Source organism: Mytilus trossulus, chromosome 13 (assembly GCF_036588685.1).
Source record: "Mytilus trossulus isolate FHL-02 chromosome 13, PNRI_Mtr1.1.1.hap1, whole genome shotgun sequence".
Classification (NCBI taxonomy): domain Eukaryota; kingdom Metazoa; phylum Mollusca; class Bivalvia; order Mytilida; family Mytilidae; genus Mytilus; species Mytilus trossulus.
The window spans coordinates 31,069,947-31,097,932 of record NC_086385.1 but is presented as its reverse complement, the minus strand read 5'-3'; the positions used below and the strand labels follow the sequence as shown (position 1 = coordinate 31,097,932).

The 27,986-nt window shown below is 33.3% G+C and overlaps 3 protein-coding genes across 3 annotated transcripts; all 3 read right to left on the bottom strand.

The window, feature by feature from the left end:
• Positions 1 to 923: 923 nt before the first annotated feature.
• LOC134694250 (uncharacterized) lies at positions 924 to 4,704 on the bottom strand. The gene is made up of 2 exons (XM_063555252.1): positions 4,551 to 4,704; positions 924 to 1,195 (listed from the first exon to the last, which is right to left on the bottom strand). Exons 1-2 carry the CDS (start codon positions 4,702 to 4,704, stop codon positions 924 to 926), a joined length of 426 nt encoding a protein of 141 aa, XP_063411322.1.
• A 3,263-nt stretch (positions 4,705 to 7,967) lies between these two features.
• LOC134694249 (complement C1q-like protein 4) lies at positions 7,968 to 9,133 on the bottom strand. Its single transcript, XM_063555251.1, has 2 exons — positions 8,992 to 9,133; positions 7,968 to 8,407 (listed from the first exon to the last, which is right to left on the bottom strand). The coding sequence occupies exons 1-2, from the start codon at positions 9,131 to 9,133 to the stop codon at positions 7,968 to 7,970; spliced, it is 582 nt and encodes a 193-aa protein (XP_063411321.1).
• Positions 9,134 to 13,820: 4,687 nt separating this feature from the next.
• LOC134694248 (protein PML-like) lies at positions 13,821 to 15,469 on the bottom strand. The gene is made up of 2 exons (XM_063555250.1): positions 14,602 to 15,469; positions 13,821 to 14,362 (listed from the first exon to the last, which is right to left on the bottom strand). The coding sequence occupies exons 1-2, from the start codon at positions 15,467 to 15,469 to the stop codon at positions 13,821 to 13,823; spliced, it is 1,410 nt and encodes a 469-aa protein (XP_063411320.1).
• Positions 15,470 to 27,986: the final 12,517 nt, after the last annotated feature.

Sequence of the window (27,986 nt, the reverse complement as noted above, 5' to 3'; positions counted from 1 at the left end):
ATCAGGAAAGTAGTCAATTCAACCCTAATGTAATTAGGCACACAAAGGAAACAAAAGAATATAAAATGTTGAGTATATGTCAGCGACGAATTAAGGAAGCGTTGATTCTAGAAAAAGAATCCACAGTAAATGAATAGGCTGACGTCACCACAATGGTTTAAATGTCAAATAATCTCTTGTTGATAGTTGTCTCATTGGCAATCATACCACATCTTCCTTTTTATAATAACGCTTTGTTCATTGTTGAATAGAGCAGGATGATCTCTTTTGTTTACATCCGTGTCATATGGTCTTTTAACGTTTGATGCAGGATTTGCGTAGCCTTTGGTAGCACCTGATAGCAATCAAGGTTTTCGTTTGGGTTTGTGTCGCTCAATTTTTTGTTTATTTATGGTGTTTTGAGTACTCTCGTTTGTCTTTTGATGTGTTTTTTTTAATTGGGTTGGCATTGTCATTTTTTTTTTAGAGTCGTGTGTTTGAATATCCCTTTGGAATCATTCTCTATTGTTTTCGAAAAATTACTGTCTCAACTACATTTGAACATCTTCTTTTTGTATGTAGAAGACACTTAATTTGGATCATAAACTCAGAATAAGAGGACTTTTAGGAACTTTGTTGAATCAAAACAATAGTATTGAAAAGTAGCTATATTCACAATAAAATACTTTGAGAACGATCATATCAGAAACTATAATTCTTAAATTGAATATTTTATTTCAAAAAGTTTCTTTTCGAAAATTGCATATTCCTTGAAATTCAACGAAAAAGCCAGCCAGAGAATGATGGACGACCATGTTCATTACTATGAATTTGACCATCACCAGCATATGTGGAATGAACACGCAAGAAGACCGAATCACCTTTCGTAACGTAAGCCACAACGGTTCCACTTACAGAGCCATCATCGCCATTCTTCGCTCGTATCAAGATGACTCCATAGACAGATTGTTAATCATAAGCTGGGTAGAATGTTCACCAGATAAAACTCTGGTTACCCATATAAACACGTAAACTCCACTTGTTGGTGCGGTAAAGATTCCGGTCACATGATTGTATCCATTTCCAACATTGGTGACGGAGACGTCATATATTAATGTTAGATGGACACTAGGGTTGTTTTCTGGATTGGACATATATGCATAGAATGCAACAAGGCCATCGCTGACTATGTTGTCTTGTGGTAAAAGTAGCCGCTCTGAAAAATGAGATAAATGTAGATAGTGAAATGATTGTGAATCCATTTCCTTGGAAAAGTGCAAAACAAATTGTAGTAAACAAAGTTATATTGATACTTGTAATATACATAAGGAAACGTGTTTTTCTGTCGTTTCTCCGTTTTCCAGATCAAATTAATCAACTTCATTATCTATCCTCAAGGTATAGTACATGAATGTGTGTGCTCGGTGTGTGAATAGTCTGAGTATAGAAGAACACCTTTATAGCTAGACTGTCACCACGGAGTTTGCGAGTTCGAATACCACTCGATGCATGTGCGCTTTACCCCAATCTTAATGTTGTCCAGGCCTAGATTGTACATGTTTTTTTCTGGAGGTAGGTGGTTCTATGAAAAAAACTAACCACCACAAAATAAGCCAATTGAGTTGAAAGTGGCGCTTGACACCAATCAAACAGTTTGTTATTCATGCTATTCTCCGTATTGATAAATCATGTTGGGTAAGTTAGGAAATAATTCGTGCAAACAAATCGAATGTCCATAATTAACCCTTACCATGCGGTGACCGTCATATGACGGGCGTACCCAGATCACCGTTATTTGGCTCTAATGGCATTCCATACTTTTAGAAGTCCACTTTATGATACTTCTTGTAAAATGTTTGCATGTTCCGTCAACCTGAGGCTATCCATATACATGTTTCTCATTTATAAGTTGCATTTTGAGCACAAATGAGGGGTGGGCTTCACATATGTGTCTTACACAGGAAGTTCAGAGACATAAAACTTGCAAAAATAGTGCAAACCTACGACCATATAACTACTGATCGTTATTGTTATTGAAATACGCATAGGTAACGACTATTTCCGGTTTCAGGTCTATTTGAAGTCGTCAAAAATCGAAAAAAAATCGTGAAATTCCGTATTTTTGGTCCAATGCCTTTCTGTAGACTGCTAAACAGAGATCAGATCCACTCCCAACTAACAACTGTTGGGGTCAATTGATTAACTAGGGTTCACTCTACATGTAGGCTACCTTTACAAGCATCCCTGGGTCTTCTTGGTCAAGAGAAAGGACGGAAAATAGTCAAAATTGACGCTTTTTGCACCTGATGACCAACTTTGGGGCAACTTCACGGCCATCCAGTTAAGACTAAGTTATGCCACATTGGCATTGTCAGACAAATATCAAGTTTTGACTTTAAAGAAAAGATAAAGTGAACTGGCTTTTGTTATTCTTGTAATTTTTATTAAATTTTAGTTTCTTGTGTAAAATTTGGAGTATGGCGTTCATCATCACTGAACTATTATATATTTGTTTAGGGGCCGGCTGAAGAACGCGTCCGGATGAGGGAATTTCTCGCTACTATGAAGACCTGTTGGTGATCTTCTGCTGTTGTCTTTTCCATGGTCGGGTTGATGTCTCTTTGACACATTCCCCATTTCCATTTTCAGATTTATGAAGACTGTATCGATCAAAAATGCTATGATTTTCTGAAAGTACGCTCTATGCTCTTTTTACTAACTAAAATTAATTCATGTCGGCCAACCGTCATAATACGTTTTACTGCAAGATTAGTTATCGTTTCTAGTTGCACATGATGTCAATCAACCCATATGCACATCTATTTCGCACTGAAATTAGTAACTACTGACTAATTGTACGCTAATTTTTAAAGATTTAAGAAAATTTAGGTCGATGAAATGAAGACAAAATACAATATATATTACACTTTGCACCAGTTTGACGGCATTTTTAGAATTAAGATAGTAAAACCTTTGAGATGCTCTTCATTATTTTCATTTGCTTTCAATTACTTTCCAGTATAATCCATTGTTGAGGATTTGTAATTTTTGTTGTAATTAATTCCGTGTGCTATGGTGTTTTGACATGTTAAGCAGGAAATGCTTGTCCTCCAGGGTGACCCCCTCCATCTCCCCGTTGTTTGTGGTGTTCATGTTACAATTAACTGTGCTTTGTTTTGTGTATTTTGTTTGTCTTTTGATCGGTTTTTTTTTGTGTTTTGAAATGACATAGTCAGTTTGCTTTTGACTTCTGCGTTTGAATATCTCTTTGGCATATTTAGTCTCTCTTTTTATGGATGTTTGTTTCATTGGCAAAAATACTGAGTATTAATTTTTATATTGTCGATTATTTTTTAATAGTTTTTTATTATATAATCAAAATCATCGAATCAAAGCTCTATTATTAAAAAGTAGCTATATATCAGAGAAAATATAACCTTGTAAATGAAAAAAAAAACCAGGAAAGTATCTTGAATGCACTGTTATGTTATTTCAATTTGTTTCTTTTCGTAAAGTTTATATATTCTTTAGAATTCAATGTAGAAGCCAACCGGAAAATGATGGATGACCATGCTCATTACTGGCGATGTATCCATCTCCAGGATATGAGGAATGCACACGCACAAAGACTGAATCCCCTTTGGTTACGTTAGCTACAACAGTCCCACTTACAGAGCCTTATCCGCCATTTCTTGCTCGGAGGAAGGTCACACCATACACTGCGGTGTTTATCATGAGTTCGGTAGGATGTTAACCATTATAAACTCTGGTAACCTATATTAACACGTACACCCCACTTGTTGGTGCAGTGAAAACTCCGATCACTTGGTTGTACCCGCTTCCTACATTTGTAACTGGAACGTCATATTTCAACGTATGGTGGGCACTAGGGTTGTTTTCTGGATTGGACATATATGCATAGAATGCAACAAAGTCAACGTTCACCGTGTTATCTGATTGTAAAAGTAGTCGTTCTAAAAAATGAGATATACACGTACCGTATGTAGTTAAAAAAAAAGTGGATCCTTAACTTCGAACAGAGTCATACGAGTTTGCGTCCAACAGCCCAAAATCCCACATATAATAAACATAAAACTTGGATGGAGAGTTGTCTCATTGGCACTCAAACCACATCTTCCTATATCTAAATAAAGACATTCCAGCCTTTACTAAACAAAATATCAAAAACACTGTCTGCATCGAATCGATACAAAATACTATTCAAACCGTTTTATTTTTTGCCTTTTTTGTGATTTTGAATATCATAATGGCTTCCATTCTTTTTATTTGATTTAATTTTCTGAGTGTGACCAATAACAAAGATCATTAAACAAAATCTCTAGAATGCACAAGTTGTGCCGCTTTGTGCACCGAACATCAAATTGTAAACTCAAACAGATAAATATTTAAGATCACACAAATTAAAAAAAATTAAAATGGCAATATAGTTTTCAAAATTGTATTTGTATATTAATATTTATTGCTTACATTTACAAACGAACTAATTATCAGTTTATAATCAACGGTTATATCCAATATCAAAATATGAAAATGACGGTATCAAACCTCACCTTTCCGAGAATTTGCATTTGATTTAGGTTTAACCATTTCTTTAACTGATCCAGCTACAATTCCACTTTTATAATCCGTATTTTGCTGCTTATCATATTTACGTGTGGAGATATATCTCTGCTTTTCACACCATATTCCTTCGGATTGGAACATTTCCTGACACATTTAATTTCAATCACTTTCAAACGACTTTGAAGTTTCCTACGGTAATTTATGTCACTTTTCTTTATATCGGCCATTTAATCTTGAATATGAGATCTTTGGGTAATGACTGTTGTTTCAAGATCGTATATCCGGGCACTTTGTTGGTCTTGTATTATTTTAATTTTAGTTTCTTCTGTACAATTTGGAAATTAGTATGGCGTTCATTATCACTGAACTAGTATATATATGTTTAGGAGCCAGCTGAAGGACGCCTCCGGGTGCGGGAATTTCTCGCTAAATTAAATACCTATTGGTGACCTTCTGCTGTTTTTTTGTTATTTGGTCGGATTGTTGTCTCTTTGACACATTCCCCATTTTCATTCTCACTTTTACTTTGTTCCTGAACGACATTAATTTATTTCAGAACGGTTTCTCGCATTATCAACATTTCTTTATAAATTATTTTTAAATCAATTCCATCGTTTTCAAGTTTTCCGTAAGCATGGCTTATTGTAAAACAAAGACAAACTAAACTGAGACATACTACGCGAATCATTTTCTATAGAAAAAGTACGGTATAAAATCTGACCGTATTTTAAGTTATCTCGTTGTGAAATTTGTAATAAGAATCAACATTGTAAATGAACTATTCATATCTCTGGTTCTCAATCAGGAGCGTTTGAGCCAAAGTAAGGATTGCAAATTGATTTCGTCTGTTTAAGATATTGAAAATTAAAAGAAAATAAAGAGGATACTGCCAAAAGTCCTCAACCTAAACTCAGATGAATAAAAGGAATTGTTGGATACACGTTAATGATACATCATTCGAACAAAGAAAACAACTACAAAATGTAAGACAGTAACCCTCTTTGATCAACTCATACAATGACAGTTGTCAGTAGTTCACTTTATCAAGCTCTGAATCGTCTGAGTCTAAACCTGATGATCAGTAGTTGTCGTTTGTTGATGTGATTCAGAAGTGTTTCTCGTTTCTCGTTTTTATAAATAGATTACACCGTTGGTTTTCCCGTTTGAATTGTTTTATTCTGGTAATTTTTGGAGTCCTACATAGCTTGCTGTTTGTTGTGAGCCAAGGTTCCGTGTGAAAGACAGTAAGTACCTTGACCTATAATAGTTTTTGATTTACAAATTGTGACTTGGATGTAGAGTTGTCGCATGACATTAGCACTCATATGTAACATCTTCTTATATCTATAAAATACTTTAAAATTCTATTATTACCCACTTTTTAAACGAGTTGCTTTCCTTGTCACTTGAAGACTGGCTCTATGCAGTATAAAAACGGACTTCTGCCTATGCAAAGCATGAAAAGTTGAAAGTGATAAACATGTGTAGGCGTTTTTGAACCATTTCTGACGCGAACATAACTATTGCTTTTTAAAATTCCAAGCTAAACAAACAATTAAAGGGAAATCAACGGATGTTTGCACATTGTACACATATTTACTAGCTCTTAGTTGTCAGATGAAGTTGAAGTCCTTTTAAAGCATAGCCGGCAAATAAATGGATACATAATTTCATGGTCAACTATAGAATAGACAAAGAATCCGGTCACGTCTTAATATTTGTATTTGTTTTCATCTGATGAGTTAAGCCTTCTTCAACTGATTTGTATAGTTCGTTCTTATTTTGTACTGTTACACCACTGGTAATGGTAAGGGGAAATGGGTTGGGGTGGTGGAATCCCGCTAGCATGTTTAAAACCGCCACATTCTTTATGAATGTGCCTGTCCCAAATGAAATAAAGGCAACAGTAGTATACCGCTGTTCAAAATTCATAAATCGATAGAGAAAAAACAAATCCGGGTAACAAACTAAAACTGAGAGAAACGTATCAAATATAACTACGACACAACAGAGACACAACAGCGAAATGTAACACACACAGAACCGAACTATAATGTAACAATGGCCATTTTCCTGACTTGGTACAGAGCATTTTCTGAAAAAAATAGTTGGTTCAACCTGGTTAAGTGGCATGCCAAACTTCCCACTTTGATGGCAGTGTTAATTTTAACATTAAAATGACAACATTACACGACAGGGTTACAATAAATAAACAGATAAATGGGAGAAAATATAGGTAAGAGAAACAAGCAAATCATAGTCATCAAAAGGTAACAGGTTAAAAAATATTTGTATACGCCAGACGCGCTTCGTCCACACAAAACTATGGTCAGATTTAAAGTTTGAAAACCATAACAACTACAAAAATGAAGATCGCCGAGGTCCAAAAAGTTGCGAGGCCAGGGTTATCCGCCTGAACAAAAACATCATTATTATCAAAAATAATACATAGTTTTGCAAACAGTAAATTTTATAAAATGACTATATAATAGATATACATGGTTAAAGTGACGTGGTGACTAGCTATAGAATAAAAACGAATACATTAAAAAAGCACAGCCCTGTTAGCCATAGTCAATGCAACGCCCAAAGTGACGTCACATTTATATTTCTAAAACGTGTTCTGAGTCAGGAGCCTGTAGTGCATTGGCTGTCGTTTGTTTATGTTGACATATTTCTTTAGTTCATGTTTTTATACATACATTCGGCTGTTAGTTTTTTCTTTTGAATTGTTTTACATTGTCATTACAGAGCCTTGTATAGCTGACTATGCGATATGGGCTTTGCTCATCGTTGAAGGTCGTATGGTGACCTATAGATGTTGATTTCTATGTCAAATAATCTCTTGTGGAGAGTTGTCTCATTGGCAATCATACCACATCTTCCTTTTTATAATAACGCTTTGCTCATTATTGAATAGAGCAGGATGATCTCTTTTGTTTACATCCGTGTCATATGGTCTTTTAACGTTTGATGCAGGATTTGCGTATCCTTTGGTAGCGCTTGAGATCAATCGATGTTTTTGGTTGAGATCGTGTCGTTCAATCTTGAGTTTATTTATGGTGTTTTGAGTACTCTCGTTTGTCTTTTGATGTGGTTTTTTTTAGACTCGTGTGTTTGAATATCCCTTTGGAATCATTCGCTGTTATTTTCGAAATATTATTGTCTCAGTAGCAAATATACTACATTTGCATGAACATCTTCTTTTTTTTATGTAGTAGACGCTTAATTTGAACTATACACTCATGATAAGAGGACATTTAGGGACTTAACGAATCTAAACATAAGTATTGAAAAGTGGCTATATTCATATGAAAATAATACATTGAGAACGATCAGAAACTATTCTTAAATTTAGTATTTTATTTCAAAATGTTTTTGAACTAATTTATATTCCTTTGAGTTCAATGTAGAAGCCAGCCAGAAAAGGATGGACGACCATGCTCATTACTATGAATATATCCATCTCCAGCATATGTGGAATGAACGCGCACATAGACCGAATCACCTTTGTTAACGTTGGCCACAACATTCCCACTGACAGAGCCATCATCGCCATTCTTTGCTCGGAGAAATGTAACCCCATAAACTGCATTGTTTATCATGAGTTCGGTGGGATGTTCACCATTAAGAATTCGGGTAACCCATATGAACACGTAAACTCCACTTCTTGGTGCGGTAAAGATTCCTGTCACGTGATTATAACCGTTTCCTACATTGGTAACGGAGACGTCATATATCAATGTATGATGGGCACTAGGGTTGTTTTCTGGATTGGACATATATGAATAAAACGCAACAAGTCCATCGCTTGCAGTGTTATCTTGTGGTAAAAGAATACGCTCTGAAAATTAGAGACGCGTAGTTTGTAATTGAATGGCGAGTCTAAACCCCTAACAGCATCATTCGAATTAGCATTCAACAGCCCCAAATTATACATAAAATAAACATTAAGATTTTCCAGATTTACCTAGCAATAGTTCAATAAGGAATTGCAAAAACACTGTTGATAAATACCTGTTTGCATCCAATCTAAACAAATCAATATTCAAATCGTATTATTCTGTTTCTTATTGTGTGATTTTGAATATCATAAGAGTTTCCCTCTTTGTAATTTTTTCTGAGGGTATTCAATAACAAAACAGAGATTAGTTAAGAAAAAAACTGAGCTATGCCGCTTTGTGCGACGAAGAACAATTTAAAACTAAAAAAAATAAAAATTGAAAATCACACAATCCCTTCTTTTATTTCATTTGAATATTATGAGTTAATATGTACTCTACAGTCGGGTTGTTGTCTGTTCGACACATTTCCCATTTACATTCTCAATTTTATTTTACAAACATATTATTTCTGAATCTATTATCGACAAACAGCCACAATTATAATATATATCAAAATATTAAATTAAAGGTGTTCAAAACTTACCTTTCCGGGAATTTGCATTAAATTTAGGATTAACTATTTCTTTAACGATTCCATCAAAAATTCCACTATTATAATCCGTATGATCATGCTGATCCACATTTGCATGCGGAGAAATATTACTGCTTTTCACATTATACTCCATAGGTTTGGAATATTTCCAAACAAAATTATTTTCAATCACTTTCACACGACGTTCCAGTTTCCTACGGTATTATATGTCAGTTTTCTTATCGGTCATTAAATCTTGAATATGGGTTCTTTGGATAGTGACTGTTGTTTCAAGATCGTATATCCGGGCACCTTGTTTTTGAACGACATTATCTAATTTCTGAACGGACTCGCGCAATTCTAACATTTCTTTATATATTATTTTCAAATCAATTCCGTCGTTTTCCAGGTTTCCGTAAACATAGCTTATTGTAAGACAAAGACAAACAAAACTGAAACACATTGAGCGAATCATTTCAGTGGATAAGTTGTGGTATGAACTCTAAAAGTATTTATCTCGTTCTGAAAGTTTCGATAAGAATCAACCCTGTAAATGAACTATTCATATCATTTCAGTTCAGAGGCGTAGGAGCCGAGGTTTGGCTAACCTCTCACGAAACTGAATATAATATATAAAAGAAGTGAAAAGAAAAGGAACACTGGCTGAAGTCCTAAAACCTGAATAAAATTATATATTGGATACACATCAATTAGGCAGCAACAAAACAAAGGAAATGAACTACAAAATGTAAGACAGCAACCCTCAAAGATCGTCTCAAACAATGATTTGCCAATATGTCACTATGTCAAGCTCAGAATCGTCTGAGTCTAAACCTGATGTTCAGTAGTTGTCGTTTGTTGATGATGTTCAAAGTTTTTCTCGTTTCTTGTTTTTTTATTTAGATTATCCCGTTGGTTTTCCCGTTTGAATTGTTTTACACTAGTCTAGTTATTTATTGTGCCTTTTATCGCTTACTGTTAGGTGTGAGTCAACGCTCCGTGTTGGAGACCATTCTATGACCTCTAATGGTTTTTTATTTACAAATTGTGACTTGGATGGAGAGTTGTCTTATGGAAGGCGTTCATATGTAACATCTTCTTATCGAATACTTTAAACTCCCTAAAGAACTTCATATTTACAATGATAGTAAATGTGTCCTATCTCCCGGATTGCTTCGTGTATAAAACAATAAATAGCCACATTTTTATTTCTGAAAATAGCCTACTTTGACTTACTGCAATCTAAGCTTGTATGGGCAAAAATTTAAACAAATATGTCTAAAAATGTGTCCGTAAATCAGCATGTCAGAATCTGTAAATATTAGATAAGAAGTGTTACGCTGACAACAGTAGCATGCGCCATTTAAAGTTTTATAAATCTAACATTTGGTAACATTCTCTTTTTGCAAGTATGTTTTTCATTTATATGTTTTGGAGTTCAGTGTGACGTCCATTTCACTGAACTACATGTAGTACACAATTTTATTTAGTGGCCATTGGTGGGCTTCGGTTGTTGTCTGTGACATATTCCACATTTCCATTCTCAATTGTATTCATAATGTTAAATGAAAGGTGTTTTCTTTATTATACGGGTTCACTCATAAAAGCATAGTACTCTCAAATTGCAACTAAAACCAGACACAGAAAACTTACGCAATCGCAATGAGTAACACTTCATTTACTTTGAACATTTTTAATTCTCTTTCTGTTTAAAGACGACAACTTTCACCCTATGAAAAGTAGTATCTAGGTACCTATACTAGCCACCCAAGACTTTTTTATCAGGTTTAACCTATAAATTAGATATGAAAAGTTAAAAAGTGGAACGCTTTTCTTTTGTAAATTGATTTTCCCTACAGTAGTGCTTTAGGTTTTTGTCTCAACTTTATACGACCTTTAACCCTTATTTTCAATATTTTATCATGGAAAAACAAGAATGTGTCCCCAGTTCACGAATATTCCATCTGCACTATCATTTTCTATGTTCGGTAGACCGTGAAAATGGGGGAAATCTCTAATTTGGCATTTCAATTAGAAACAAACATATCATGGGGAACAAGTGTACTAAGTTCCATGCAAGTTGATTGGACTTCAATTTCATCAACAACTTCCTCGATCAAAAATTTTAACCTAAAGCGGGACAGACGGACGAACGGATGCATAGACGACGAAACATAAATGGGACAAAAAAAACAAGCTATATACGAAGGTCAATTCCTCTTCCGTCTATTAAATGTAAGAATATTTCTTTGTTTTCCTTCAAATAAGTTCCCTAATTTATTATGAACTATGATTATAGTGGATAAAATTCTTGATATTAAAGATGCACAATCTGTTTATTTAATTTTATAATTTCAAAGTTTTGTTATCAAATATAAACCGTGGATTTAACTTATTTATATGGAAGAGTTCTGTTTTAATTTGGAATCACATTTGCCTTATTGTATAAGACATAAAAAAAAAACCACGAAAATGAAATTTGTAACTAACCTTTTCTTTTCCTTAGTTTAGTTGAATAGTAGTGTTTTAACTGCACAAATTCGTCCGAACAGGTAAAGAACTTCAAACAAAATTTTCAGGTGAGTTTCCACTTCGTTAATTACCCATATGAATGAAATATTTCATTTCGATTGTTTTTGTGAAATTGGATAAAAGGCAAAATGTTAAAAAGAAAAGAAATAAATTATCCGTCAATAAATTTAAAAAGTAGACTTAAATATCATGTTTAAAAACACATAGAAATTATCTCAATTCGATCATGTCGCGGCTAGTTATTTTTCTTAATTTGATAATTTTGATTGGTGGTATAAATATAAAAGTATTTTTTTTGCATTTTACTTATAAAAATTTTGCTAACTTTTTCTTGCAAGTATTGAAGATATATAATTTGTAGTCTTTCTGGGAAATAAAGGTCCAAAAGTACATTAGCTTTCAAAGTAATTTAATATCTGCAGTTACATTGTAAGCTCAAAATTGACGTTTACCCTCTGCTCTTCAGTAGACTGATTATTTTCATATTACTTTTGACTTTTGATATCGGATTGTATAACTTGTCGACAGGTTACCCCGCTGTGGTAGGACATCTTGATACTCGGTCAAGTAAGAGCTACCTTAAGAAGTAAAATAAAATACATAATCGGTACATTTTTTCATTTAATTATTTCCATTTTATTTCTTTTTTTTGGGGGGGAGTGAGTGATTTACCAATTTCTAAAAAATATGTGCCGATTGAAAGGTTGATTTTACATTTTTACGTTACTCTTACTTAAAAGGGTACCAGAATGTCCAAACGGCAAATTCCATTACCTGTTTAAAAGATATAAACTGCGGAGTCAAAAGTCAGTATTATAAACGCAAATGTGAACTAGGTCAGATAACATGTACGTCACACTTCATTCCAAAACAAAGACATAAAATTGAAAAACACATCGTTCACTCTTTTCATTTCAATTAATTTTAAAATTATTTATAAGTTGAATTAAATCATTAAAACATTGCAAAAACGTTTCATACGATTCCATTATTTTAGCTTCCGCCTTTCATACCAGATATGCTTCGACTTACGAATGTACGCTCATATGAAGTTATAAAAAGAAAAAAAAATAATTCTTAATTATTGATCGTCTTCTATTCGTATACAACATGAATCTGATGTTCAGTATTTGTCGTTTGCTGATGTGGTTCATAAGTGTTTGTCAATTATTTATAGCGTAGACCGTTGGTAGTCCCGTTTGAACAGTTTTACATTACATGTAGTCATTATTGTGGCTCTTTATAGCTGGCTGTTCGATGTGAGCCAAGGCTCCATATCAAAAACTATACTTTGACCTATAAACTTTGGAAAAGATTCATTGAAGATATCAATTGTATTACTTTGTAAGCCAGGTGCGCATTATTCATGCAGTTTAATTACCATTGGCGCTCTGATAAAAAGTTTTATGTTAAGAGGGTGGGTTTCTCTGCTTATCATTGCTGTTCCTTACAATAATTGTATCCCTCAAATGAGCTATATATATATATTGACTACTTGTTACAAATAGAACTACTTTCTTTACGTACCTCTCCTAAGTCAGGATCCTGTTATTCAGTGGTTGTCTTTTATCTATATCTTACATATTTGTTTTTCCCAACTTAACTGTTGTAACTTAGGTCGTTAGTTTTCTAATATGACATATTTCGCTCTTTTCATGTCGGGCTATTTATTGGTGCCTATACAGTATCCATTTTTTTTCTCTCTCTAATTGTTGCAGGCCATTTGAACTATACATTACTTTCCGCTAAACATATGAAAGAATAAAAAAACACTGTTTTTTTAAAGTAAGCCTTTGGTCTTTATTTTTAACAAATGGTGCTATCTATTTTTATTTGTTTAGATTCAATGACAACACATTCAGGTAAAAAAAAAAATATTAGATCTAATTATAGAAGTCTCAAATTATTAACTCACAATTTTCGTCTTTCATGAACTAAAATATGATGTGTGACCGAAATATGTACACCCATCATTATATTGCTCTCTTCATCCTCTTTGTGCAAGTTTGAAAAGTTACTTCCGACTAGTAAACGAAACCTATCAATACATTTTTATAGATTTTTCAATGTTTCATTATTTATCAAAAAGTCTGATATTCATTACACTTCATATTCAAATAGGTATTGGATCACCCTCGGTATTGTTTAACTTATTAACTTGTCAATAAAGCTAAATCTAAAAAAAAATCAAGCAAAATTAGAAAACTAGATTATATAAATCAATTTGTCATTAAGATATAAAAACTTATTGTTTATCTTTTGGGTAATCATCAATTCTTACAGTCTGTTTATTGTTCATTAGCCAGTGTTCATTTGGTTTTATAGATATAGATTGATTCACCACGGTTGTTTAAGAGTAACAGTTCTCTTGTTTCATTGTTGTAAGATAAACCGAACGGTCCCTTGATACCATCGTCTGCTGACAAGATAATGTCATGTTTCTGTCCATCATCAGATATTCTATGTATGTTGTTTGATAACCATCCTGATACAAACACATCCCCACGGTCATCTACAGCTACACCCCTAGCACCTCTCAGGTCGGGACTGTTGTATAACTCACGTTCTTTTCCATCCGAAGAAACTAAGAATACTGTACTACTATTTAAGTCAGTACAATATACATCACCGTCCTGACTGGCACAGATTTGATAAGCATCAAACGTTGTTTTTATTACTTTAAAAACTTTACCATTGATATCCACAATGGTTAGAGTGTTAGATTTGTTTTTTACCCAGATCTTATCCTTTACACTGGTGATTCCACTACACTTTCCACCAACTTGAATTAGCCTTCCAGGCTTCAATGATTTCAGGTCGATGATCTGGAAACCTGCTTTACCAACAGATACTACAGCATAGTTTTGTCATATAAGCTGATATTTTGTGATTGATAATCCAAATCAATCACGCTGGAGTGTGATCCATCAAGTTTACAAACAAAAAGTTGTTTGCCCATGTATTGATTGAGTAGTAACCTATTGTCAGGAATAAAGCATCCTCTAAAGATACGTACTTAATTATCTAATTTCGTGGTCTGGAATGAATGTGACAGTGATAACTTTCTTTTGTCTTTCATTAGAAATTGACCTTGTTGATCAATATCTAGTACAGGTATTTGGACTTGAACATTTTCTACTGTTATTGTACCCAAGTCTGGGACTAGTTTCTTAATGTTCGATTCTGATTCTGACGGATGATATTTTAGTATCGGAACAGGAGCTGTTTCGATTTCTCTGATTTCTAATTCTTTCTGGTAAATTTTTGCATCTAGAAATTTTACCACCTGGAATAAATGAATTTCTGATGTATGTTGCTTCAGTGACTTTAAATCACTTTTCCATGTAGACAGCGAGTCTGCATTGGATTGTATGCTATTTCTGTTTCGGGACACACTCTCAGTACATTTTTTATACTTAGAATCAATATCTTCATGTTTCTCTGCTTCTAACGTATCTAAATGAGCAATTGCTTTCCGTTTGATTTCAGACACCATTGTCTTTATTTTGGTACGATTTATTTCCAAATCTACAAGTGTTTTCTCACTTTGACTCCGTCTGTTTTCTGTAACTTGACATAGGTTTGAAATTCTTCTCTCTAAATCAGAAATAGCGGTACTATCTTTCACGCCTCTAGCAGCTTTTTCAATTGAAATGATAGACTTGCAATGTTGATGTGATACCGGAAGACATGACACGCAGACTACCTTGTCATGTTGACAGCAGTACAGTGCAATCTTTTGATCTGGATGATTGTCGCAGTTCTTGGACAATGTAAGAAGTGACGAACTCAGTTGTTGTATCTCTTGCGTTGGTATTACCTTATGAGGCGGGGACATCCTTTTGTAAAATCTAGAACACGCCTTCCATACAAGTTCACAGCAGTCACTGCACCAAGATACAGCTGTAATGTCTTCATCACTGCGCTGACAACCAGCACAGAATTTACTGTCCGCCATTCTGTAAGAATAAAAAAAAATAGCGTCTGCAGTGAAGATATTCACTAAAAGAATGAAACGTGTTGTGGCTTTCTTTGATCTTATGTGGTCTGTAAAGAGTTTTTGGTTAAATTTAGACTTAGAGAGTATTTTATTTTATTGCTTTTTTCAAAATAAATGATTTAAACACATTTTTGTCCTTTTAAAGCAAGAGTGATCACTCTTACCTGTCATAACTCTGATTAGATTATAACTGAATAACTCCAGAAAAGAACATCGATTCGTATATATTTATCCGAAATTAAAACTGTTTGATGTGAAGTAACTATAAGCAAATTCAAAAAGAAAATTGGTACATGTATATGAACACAGCTTTAGTGTTTGCATATTCATTATATGTTCCCATTTCTTTACATCATAATGCAGAAACGAGTAAAATCTTTCTTGAAAAATTTACGTATACAATGGTATACTACAAATGAAAGGCGAAAGATACCATGCAAAGGCACATTCAAACTCATAGATAGAAAATAAACAGACAACGCCGTGGCTAAAATAAAAAGAAAAGAATTCAGACAATTAAGTATATCAATTTAATATAAAAACACATCAAAATGCCTTTGCATGTAGTTTTCAAAAAATCATAAATTACACACTTATTATGTGTTATTTTCGAAATTGTGGTTTGTAAGCTACTATAATTAACCTTGTTTACCGACGTAAACAAACGATTTGTAGTGTCGTCTTTATCATTATAACGTTTACTTTTCTATTTTAAATATAATTGTCTGATGAAACTTACCTATCCAGTTTGTTTAAATCGAAAACTGTGTCTTTTATTTTTTATCAACCGAGGTGACTTGAAATTACTTTCGTTTTCAGTGGAAATTCCCATTCAATTAAAGGGAGATTATGAAAATGTTCCAAAGGTGCTTCGACTGAATCGGCGCGTAAATTCAAATCGCATTCGTATTTATATTAACAATAAGAAAAAGATATTTTCAGACCGTGTAGCTTAAAAAATTGTGAATACAATTTATAGTAGATAGGTCATAACAAAAGAATTGTCCGTAATATATACGCACCAAACTGTTTAGCAGCTAGGTTCTTTGTGCGTGTTCAGAGCTGTGTATAGGGCGTACATCTACCCGATATAAATGACAAGAAAATGAACTATGTTATTTATTGCAATATAATTAAGTTGATCCAAGGCTTTGTATATATTAGCATATAAATCTTTAATTAAGAATTTAATGCTTCTTTTTGTGACTTCTTTGAGATGTAAAAGCGCTTAATTCTAAAAATGTGCGCATAGACAACGCTTTTACATCCATATGAAGTTACAGAAAGATATAAAAAAACATATTCAATACTTATAATTACAATGTTACCTACACTACCAATAATTTACCTATACTTTTTTGGTACATTTCTACCCTCGTGCATATCAGTACTGTTAGGAAAGACTGAAAACTTATAATGTTATACTTTCAATGAAATCAATACTGATTTTGTCAGTACTGTTTCAGTACTGATTTTGACAGTACTGTTTTAGTACTGATTTTGACAGTACTGTTTTAGTAATGATTTTGTCAGTACTATTTCAGTACCGATTTTGACAGTACGGTTTCAGTACTGATTTTGACAGTACTGTTTTAGTACTGATTTTGACAGTACTGTTTTAGTACTGATTTTGACAGTACTGTTTCAGTACTGATTTTGTCAGTACTGTTTCAGTACTGATTTTGACAGTACTGTTTCAGTACTGATGTTGACAGTACTGTTTCAGTACTGATTTCGTCAGTAATGATTCAGTACTGATTTCGTAAGTAGTGTTTCGTTACTAATTTCTTCAGTACTGTTTCATTATAACACTTTTTAAATCAGACTTTATCTGTATAGTGATGCCTAGTTGTTTTGTATATTTGGGGTGGGTTAATTGTTCTCTTTGACACTTACCTCATTTCCATTTATTTTCTTTATCGTGACATGTTAATGTTTTCGTTATGTTTTTTTTTATTTCTCTGATTTTTGTTGTCCTGAAGTGGTTCAGCTTTAGATCCAGCTCTTCGACAGTTACTTTAGCTTTTTTTTTTTTAAATATTCTGGCTTTATGTCATATTTATTGTCAGAATTGCATCTTGTGTGGTCTACAAGGTTTATGTTTTTAATACTTATTAATACTTCTATTTGACAATACCATATAACATGTATTTATATCTTGCTTCAGTCAAATCAGAACATATTACACATTGGAACTCGATATATTACTTTTGAGAAGATGGGTGGATGGATTGATGTTATGTGATCCAGTGGCAAGTTAAGTGCAGGAAGAGGACATGATACTCAGATATAAATACATTGTAATTAACATATTTTGTACAGAACTAGACCAATAATGCACTGAGCTCCTTTTTAACATGCTAGTTCACCACAAGGAGAGAATCTGCTATAAGACATGTCCCCCTACATGAACAGGTACCTTCAGACTGAACAGTGTATGTTTTTCTCCTTTTACTGTGAGCTGAGCGAATATTCAGAATACGACCACTTTTTTTAGTCTAACTTCTCATAAATAAATTTCCAATCATATGCTCAATGTAAGATTTTTAATGGTTAAACACATTTATTGACAGATTTCTTTTTTTTTTTGTATACATTAATCATGCTGCAATTTCATTCACTTGTAATGAGTGTATTGTGAATAGTAACTTAATTACATGTATGCATAACTCTTGTACTCTTTCCTATAAAACTGCAGAGCGTATTTTACGAAAAGAATATATGAAATTTAGTGCTTCAATATTTAGGCATCCCGTTAACGGGGAGTTGAAAGGGTGAAAACTACATTACTCAGTATAGCATGTTCACATGAGGACTGATGACTTTTAGAAACTCTTGGTTTGTAGTTCCTCAGAAATCTCTTGATTGATTTGAATCTTACAGACATACAAACAAAGGTACATTTTGTAAAATAAGCATAAAAATTTAAAGAAAGATTTCCAACAGACTGATAAATGTCTGACGGAGGACATTTGGTACATAATTAACCTTTTTGATTTTTGAACATATATGGTTTGCTTTTCAAAATTAATTTTTATTGACTGAATCAAACAAGCTGAAGAACTCAAATTTTTGTTCTATCTTCTTATCAACTGCAATAACTTTCATCGAAATACAATAAACAGTAATCTTAAGAATGAACAGCATTAAAAAGTAAAAAAATGTATTTTTCTCTCTCTAAATTTAATGGGGTTTTTTAATAACTGTTTCATAATTCTGCTTCAATGTTATTTTCCATTGCTCTTCCTATGCATGTGATATATATCTTTGCCAACTTGTTTCTGGAAAGGAAAAAGTGGATTATAACATTTATCATTTTGTTAAAGTCCAATAATAAGATTAAACATAGGTCAACCATGACATAATGTGAATCAGTGTACATGCGTTGCTAAAGGTGGTATAACGTTAATTATACAAGGTTTATATTATACAGGGAGAAAAATGAAAGAAAAAAAATGGAACAATGTTTGATTTACCTACTTGAAAACTGGCCTTGAAGTCATTAAACTTTCGAGTCAGTTATTTACGCAAACTCCAAAATCAACAAATCAACCAATCAAAATGCTGGATTTCAATTTTCGACCACGATTTTTTTTCTCCGGGCACTGAGAAAATTTTGTATGACTTCAGGGCCTGATCTTATACGATTTGGAGAAGAATTTTAGCGTCCCAAGTCTGGGTTCATGGCAAATATCCATGTTTTCAATACGGGCTGCACTTTTAACATTTTTAATTTGTTTTGTTATAAATTAGGTCGTTAATTTTTCTGAATTAAATTGTTTCATATATTGTTTATGTCATGGTCTTTTGTAGCCGACAATACGGTATGGGTTTTCTCATTGTTGAAGTCTGCACAGTTGTAAATTATTGTTCACATTCACATCGTCTCAAATTTGGTTGATAGTTGTCTTAGTGACAATCCTACTACTTTTTATTATTTTATACATATGCAATAGTTTAAAAATTAAATAAAAGTATTCTTTTTGTGAATTTTTTCATTATTAGTACCAGTGGAAATTCTCATTATAATAAAATACTATCTTTTAAATCTGTTATTCGGTTACAGAGAAGGAGATCTTTGTTTATATTTCCTTTAGGTTCCTAAGTTCAACTATGTCCTGCTGTAACACTCTGACATCTTTGGATCGGCAACAAAACACATATGTATTAATATAATCTGATTATTCGAGCACAATATCAATGCAATCTGTGAAACAGTTAAATGAGAAGTTGTGCGTACGGATATGTACTTTCCGTAGACTTCTTTGTTAACTTTAATGATATATTTCAATTGTTGAAGAATTGTATTTCTACTCTTTATTTTTTTGAACTTGCTCGTTGTTGGTTTGTTGTCATATGAACACACTACAACATTTCATGATATTGAAATAAAATTATAGGAATAACTGCAAATACTTACTTTAAAAAAATCATAATTGAGTGTAAAACTATATATATACCTACCTTTCAAATTATTTCAATGTTCTACTGTCACTTTTCATACCAGTGCTATCTCTATCTCATATTTTATCTGTTCATGACAATTTTTAGTCGTTGATCTAAAACTTTATTTTCCTCATAGACTTAGTCTTTGTGTTTTGGTGGGATCCATTTTTAGATACCTATAACAATAGATCATACTGCATCAAATACTTTGCATGCATTTATAAAAAGTTGTTTTTCCCCAACATGCATGTTATGGTATTAATTATGGACGTAACACTTTGTAAATTGTCCTTTGAAAAAATACATCATGAGATAAAGTTTGTATCGATGATTTACAAAATTCTGTAAAGTGGTTCAGGAGTTATTGATGACACTTACGTGGGACATAAGGACAAGATATGTTCCATATGTGAACACATTCTCACTAAGAAAATGTCACCAGAAGTGCAAGTCAGTCATCACAACGGATAATGTTTATGTGATACAGTAAAATCAGTAAAACCATTGGTAGTAAAATTGTGCGGGATGTTTAATTTTCAACAAATGTAAGATTGGTCACCTTTAATCGGATGCCTCATATAGCATGTATAGAAAGAGAGTGCCATGATCTCTGCAGGTTAATAACTATTGCAACAACTCTTTGAGAGGCCGTCGGTGGCCTTTTGTCTGAATATGCAGCAGGGCAAATTCCTGTCCACCTTCAATATGCTTTCGTTATCCAGTGGCAGTCCAAGTTTCATTGACCTTCTTTCACCCCAGATGACATCTTTTACAGGACTTACCTTATACCTATTGAACTTATTTAACAATTGTTTTGAACATGCATGTAATATTTGCCACTGGACATTAAGCATATTTTTAATACATGTACTCTAATATGTTATTATTTTGAGGAATCTCAGTAGGATCATTTTAAACTATGGGGATTATCCTCTTAAAATATAAATATTATTCATACAAAGTATTTCTCAATAATTATGTGTCGGATTACTAGTATTCGTGTGTCGGTCCAATGGGTCGTCGGACTAATAGGGCGTCAGGCTATTGGGGTGTCGGACCAATATGGTGTCCAAACAGAAAGATTTAAAAGGCAAAAAAAAAATAAAAAAAATGTGCAACTTATAAAAGTGTCTGGTCTGGAAGTCGTTTCTTCATTTCTGTATTCTGTAATATTCTATATCATTTTTCACTTATTATTATTAATTTTGCCTGTTATTCTCTTTTCTTCATATTCAAGCACCACACTATTATCGATTCTTCATTGCTTTTGTCTACTTTATAACATCAATGGGAATAATATGAAAGCCAGCCAAATAGGACATTGGAAAATTGTCTGTTTTCTGTTTCTTGGTTTATTCTTGCTTGTCGTTGGAGACAAATTTTGTCTTTCTGTCTCTTTAGTTTTTTTGTATTATTATAAATTAAACGAATGTAACACAAATTTGCCATCTTTAAACAAATTTGTTGAACATTGCCCATTGCGTCTGTTATTTAATCTCTTTTTAACAGAAGGAAAAAACTAAGATTAAAATAATCAACAGAAGTATAAAAAAAAACTATGAACTAAGTCTTTGAAGTTAGATGCATGATTTTTGTTATTACATGTAGTTGTTAGTGGCTTTGAACTAGCTGTCAGTAACTGCAAGTACTCTCAGATCTGTATTTAGTGACCTTTTTTGTTGAGTAACGGTAACGTCCATTATGTTTTTGTTACTGAGATGTATTTCTATTTTCATTCATCTGTTATTTAAAGTTAAATAAACCTTTTTCAACTGAATTTTATAGTTTGTTGTTATGTAGTACTGTAACAACTCTGTTCCAGGTTTAGGGGGAAGACCCTAGCATGTTTAACCTCATCACATTCTGTATATATGTTCCTGTCCGAAGTCAGGAGCCTGTAATTCAGTGGTTGTTGTTTGTTGGTGTGTTACATATTCATTGTTCGTTCATTTTTGTACATGAATAAGAACGCTAGTTTTCTTGTTTGAATTCGTTGACATTTGTCATTTTGTTGCCTTTTTTAGCTGACTATGCGATATGGCTTTGCTCATTATTGATGGCCGTATGGTGACCTATATTTGTTAATTTCTGGTCATCTGATCTGTTGTGGAGAGTTGTGATTATTCCGCTCATTTTGGGTGCCATGATTGGCAAATAAAATATATGTTGTTGCTGTTGTTGTTGTGTCGTTGGCAATAATACGGCATCTTTTTTTATAAACAAATATATATATATATATATATATGTAAATCGAATGTTCTGTTCCCTTATGAACCACATAAATTTGAACTAAATTCTTGAAGGGAAAGACATTGTTTTTGTATAAATGTCAACAGAATATAGAATGTTGTGTCAACAGAATACAGAATCAACATTCTGTATTCTGTTGACACAGTATACAGAATGTTGATTCCGGCAAAATATATGATCTGACAGGATGCTCACGGAATAAAACTTGTGATGGAAGAAGACATAGCCTACATTTGACTTTTAAAACATACATGAACAATAGCAATCCTTAGATGATTCGAAAAGGATCCGCCATCTCTGACTTGTCGTAACAATCGTCTCTTTCTGTAACTTTAAGAATTTCTGCAAGTGGCTGGTAAACCGATATTTTCTCTGCTGTATTTCTGTATCCTATCCTTCCCGGCTGATCTACTGTTGTCTCAAATTTTGCCGTTGATGTTATTATCGTCATCACAAAAGCGCGTCAATATGGAACATACAATTGCCTATTGTAAAACGTTTATGTGATTGAATTTACACATGACGTCATTCATTGTTTACAAACGTTATTTTTGCACTCGCACTGACATTTCAACAGTTCAACAGTTCAAACTTCTTCTGGATTGAATACCACAATGGGATTGAAGGTAGATCAAGGTATAGTAGTACATTGAATATTTTAAAACTGAGAAAAGTGTAGCATATAGCTAATTCAAAACATAAATATTACGTTAGTTAAAAAAGCAGAATACGCGTTACACAGTGGCGGACCCCTGGGGTTCCGGGGGTGGGAACACCAAATTATTTTGGACGTTCAATGCATTATTTATTCTATATAAGTCATATAATACCACTTAAAATATTTTATTTCCCCCATTTTTTCGCTATAATTATGAAAATAATATAAATAAATCTTTAGGGGACTGAGTTGGAACCCCCCTTTTTCCTTTTATCCAGAGTATTTGGAACCACAGGCACTTGTTTCTATCCTAGTCCTATGACCTCGGGGCATTATTTACTATTTCTATTTGCTGTTCTGATTTTTTCTTTTTACTATCAATGTGCCAAAAAAAATAAATGGAAATATCAGTATAAAAACGTTAAAAATTGAATAAGAATGCGAAGTCATATGTTATAGGACTAGTTTCTATCCATACGAAGGTCGACTATGTATAGTCGACCTTCGTATGGATAGGAACAAGTGCCTGTGTAGGTCGACTATGGATAGTCGACCTTCGTATGGATAGAAACAAGTGCCTGTGTTTGGAACCCTCTTTTAAAACAATGGGTGGATCCGCCTCTGGTTACAGAACTTTCTGTAAATGTCAAAATAGGTATAAAATCGCGGGTTGTTTTGGATACATATTATTACTTCTTTGCCAAACCTTATTAAATAGATTATAGTATTAATATTTGTCAAATTGATATTTGTGATTAGCCTGACTTTCTAAACATATGATTGGATAAAGGGAGGTGCGGTACACCCCTCGGCGTAAGAAGGGGAGGGGTCCGAAGGTTGGACCCCTTTTTAACGATGAATGCATAAATTTGAAAAGGGAAATCTATTTGGAAACCCTATCTCCAGATTTGGAACCCCCTTTTAAAAATGTGTTTCTTATTTTGACAGGATTTTTTTTATAGGGCCCAATGCTTCATTTAATTTGGGAAACATTTTTTAATATATAAGTCCTACATGTAGGTGCCTACAAAATTATTTCATCTCGCCACATTGACTGCTGTGTTTGTTGCTGTTAAGTTGTTGCTGCATATATGTATATTTTTTTTATATATAAGTGATCTCGTTTGAAATGATTTAACAACAACATTTCTGTTACTTCTGGGTTTTTTTAAATATTTTTTTAGCATACTATGCGATCTGGGCAATGCGATATATGGGTTTGCTCATTGTGCATTTGATGTGGTAAAAATCAGGGGCGGATCCCGGATTTTTGAATGGGGGGCGAAGATATTAAATTTTGCCGAGCGGAGCGAGTCGGAATATTTTTGGGACCTTTTTTGGGCTAAAAAAAACATAAAATAAGTGTTATATGCACTATTTAAACGGTTTCTGGCTTGGGGCATGCATATTTTATATATAGTTGCTGTAAAGTGTAAGGGTTGGACATTTTTTATGCTGTATTCTCCCTATTAATTGTCTATCATAAAATGATAGTATTGATCCAAAGCTATGTACTGATATATTTGATGTAGGACTTGTCAGTAAAGAATAGACATGGAAATTAAATGAAATTTACAATACGACCGACACGAGTTAAAAAAGACAAACAAGCAGTTTTTATCAAAATGTTTGATTGATATGTTTCACCCAACATAACTTAGGGAACCGAAGTGAGGGGTTCCAAATCCAACAAAGACTACGAACGTGTCTAAAATGACAACGAAGTTATGAATGACGGTCAACAAATGGAGACATAAAAGTCACACCTAGTAGGCAGGTTGCATGCAGTCTGGTCTTGAAAAAAGTATTCAATATATATAAGTTCGGCAAAACAGACATTCCAGTCAGACATGAAAAGCCCGGCCACAAAAAAATACGCCCGTTTTTATTCATCATATTAATTTCATGCTAAATATTTTTGTTGGAAATTTTAGTTTTTAATAGCAAAAAAGTGGACAAGACTATTGTTTTCAATCCAGATACGGCCAAAACTTTTGTTTAAGGCAAGAATCAGAGAGTCATTTTTTTTTCTCTCAAATATCTCAGACTGCCTCCTCAAATCAAATGGTTCGTACCTGAGATTTTAAATCTTTCTAGAGCTTATACTGACTGGGGATCATTATTCAATTTGTTAAACATGTTTTCGTAGGTAAATAATATTGTGGAACTTTTTTTTCATGAGTGTGTAATAGTCTATAGAGTATTTACCATTACTTTCTGTTTAGTGGAATAATGAAATAGAAGTCAATACGTTCTTGTTCAATCCTGTGTCGCTTTGAAGGTTTCCTGATTGTCATGACAACCTCAGCCTAAGCAATGTGTATTACTGTAATTTTAATTTCAAAATGACCGAGTGCCGTTTTTTCAACGCACTGGTCAACTCCACCATAGCAAATCACATGACTTTGACAATCAGTAAATACCGGCCAGCGAAAAATGTCTTTATAAGTAAAGAATTGTCGTATAAAAATTAAATACTCGGGAAATGGCAAAGTTCACGAAGTCTAGTCTGATTAATCATTTTACAAAAAAAAAAAAAAAAAAAGTCCAAGCAAAATGGGGGGGGGGGGGCGTACGCCCTCTACGCCCCCCTCTGAATCCGCCACTGAAAATCATTCAACAGTCTTCCTATTTTTATATTGTAAATAAAGATGTCTGTGAAATATTTGAATTTCTATTTTATTTTGGTACTGGCTATGGTTACATTGAAATGTAAAAGTCGTAAAAAAGTTATTGTTACAATGAAGTTTAGGCTATATCGCCGGAATGCAGACATATGGTTGACTAAGGAACCACATAGAATACTTACGAGTGTAACAATGATATTTATGTCTACGGTTACATTGTGTTATTGTTACGTAAATGCACTCAAATGAAAAATTATTTTTTACAATATTTTATACATTATTTTAATTTTTATTTTAATTGTCAGTGTACACACAACCAGTATGTTGTTTCAGTCCGATGCATTTTTGGCCCGGTGTAACCACTCTCAGTGGCGGATCCAGAAATTTACATAAATGGGGGGCCACTGACTGACCTAAGAGGGGGCCGGCTCCAGTTACGCTTCAATGATTCTCCTATATAAGCAACCAATTTTTTTCCAAAAAGGGGGGGCGGGTCTCCAGTCCCCCCCCCCTAAATCCACCTCTGACTCTAGGCAGCCCTCACAAACGAGTAATTGCGGTGGATGGGTTGGGTGGCTCAGTGTTGTATTATATATAAGAAGATGTGGTATAACTGCCAATGAGAAAAGTCTCCTGTTCATATAAGTCGTAATTTGTAGAAGTAAACCATTATAGGTCAAAGTACGGTCTTCAACACCGTGCCGGCATGAGCTCTCACCGAACATCAAGGTGTAAAGGGCCCCAAAAGTGACTAGTGTAAAACCATAACTTGAAAACCAACTACAGAATACCAAACTCCTACCTCTTTTGTATTGTTACAATCTCAAAAACGTGTCCGATAATTTAAGAATGTGTCCGGTTAAAAACGCCAGAATATTTCAAAACTCATATACATTTGTACCCCCAATGATACTCTGTAAAGTAAAAACGCAATTCAATATTAATGGTGTGGGATACGATAGAACCCGTATTGTTCGGTTGGATTATAAATGATTAGAAAAAAAAGTCGAAGCAGGTGCCAAAAAAAAAATCTGGAGGAAAGGTTTAGTAATCCGTACAGACAAATGTCCAAGGTATGCTACACTGTGCACGCTTTCTTCTGCTTGCAGACACAGACTATAGGTCTGGTTTAAAAAAAAAAATGCACAATAAAAAGTTATTTTTATTTGAAGCGCTTTAATATATGATTTTCTTTATCAATATGATTATTATTATTATAAAGTTCAGACAGAGGTACTTCACAATTTAGAAAACTAATACATCATGTACATTTTATATTGTATTTTATTCCCGGTACTTGACCACGTTAACGGTATGTCATTGATAAACATTAGTTTGTTCAGCATAGGTAATTCATAACAAGCATAACTGCAAGCTAAGTTTACAACACATAATTAACTATTGATTACTTAATGTCCAGTGGCAAATATGTCTGCGTATTTAGAAAAAAAAAACCATTAACATTGCATTTAATAAGTTTTGTAAAGTTTAAATCATCGTTTATAAATAGTAAGTAAATTCTATTGTTTTAATATTATCCGGTGATGCCTATAAATGTCCTTTTAGAAAATGTATGTCTATGAGGGTACTGCTCGACCGGCGTCCCGCAGAAGTGGTTTCGCCAGTGCAATTTGACATGTTTATCAAATCATTGACGTCACATTGACGCGTTTTTGAGGAATCGGACACGTTTCTGTGTGCTACCATAGATAGATGTATAACATATCTGGCTAGGTGCTACATATATGACTATGTACGATAAATTTTCAATTAAATTAAATTTCCACTTCAATCTATTAAACATTAATGTACTTTTGTATAAAGTAGTTAGTATATATTTTAATGTCTTTCGTCGTTGTTTCACGGATCTTATTATAAAGAACACATAAATAGACCGATGGTTAAAGCTACACGTGTATGAAATACTTGCCACTGGCAAACACCAATTCTTTGATGATGATGAATTAAATTATCATATTTTCCTTTTTTTTTTATTTAGAAACAAATTTCAACTTTGATTGATTATAATATTATATATACATGTAGTATCAGAAGTCCAGTCCATTAGTGATTACTGGACTTATGGTAGTATATAAAGTAATAAGTAAATTTTGATGTCATACCATTCCCATCCATAATTGGGCATTCTTTTTATTTTTACATAACACAGAAATGAGGAAAGTTTTAACATAAGATAATGTATTGTAGCCTAGACCTGTTGGTGACCTTCTGCTGTTGTTTTTTATTTGGTCGGGTTGTTGTCTCTTTGACACATTCCCAATATCCATTCTCAATTTTATTATTTATAAATTCATTACATTTTTTTTCTTCAGAATGATTAACAGCAATGGAGACAGCAGCAGACATGGGAATGTTCGATGTGAAAATTGAAGACCTATAAACAAAATGATGTATCTAGACAATATAGCACTGATCAGAAAAAAAAACCCAACATTTGATCATGAACCATTGAATCCTGAGTTTCGTACAAGTA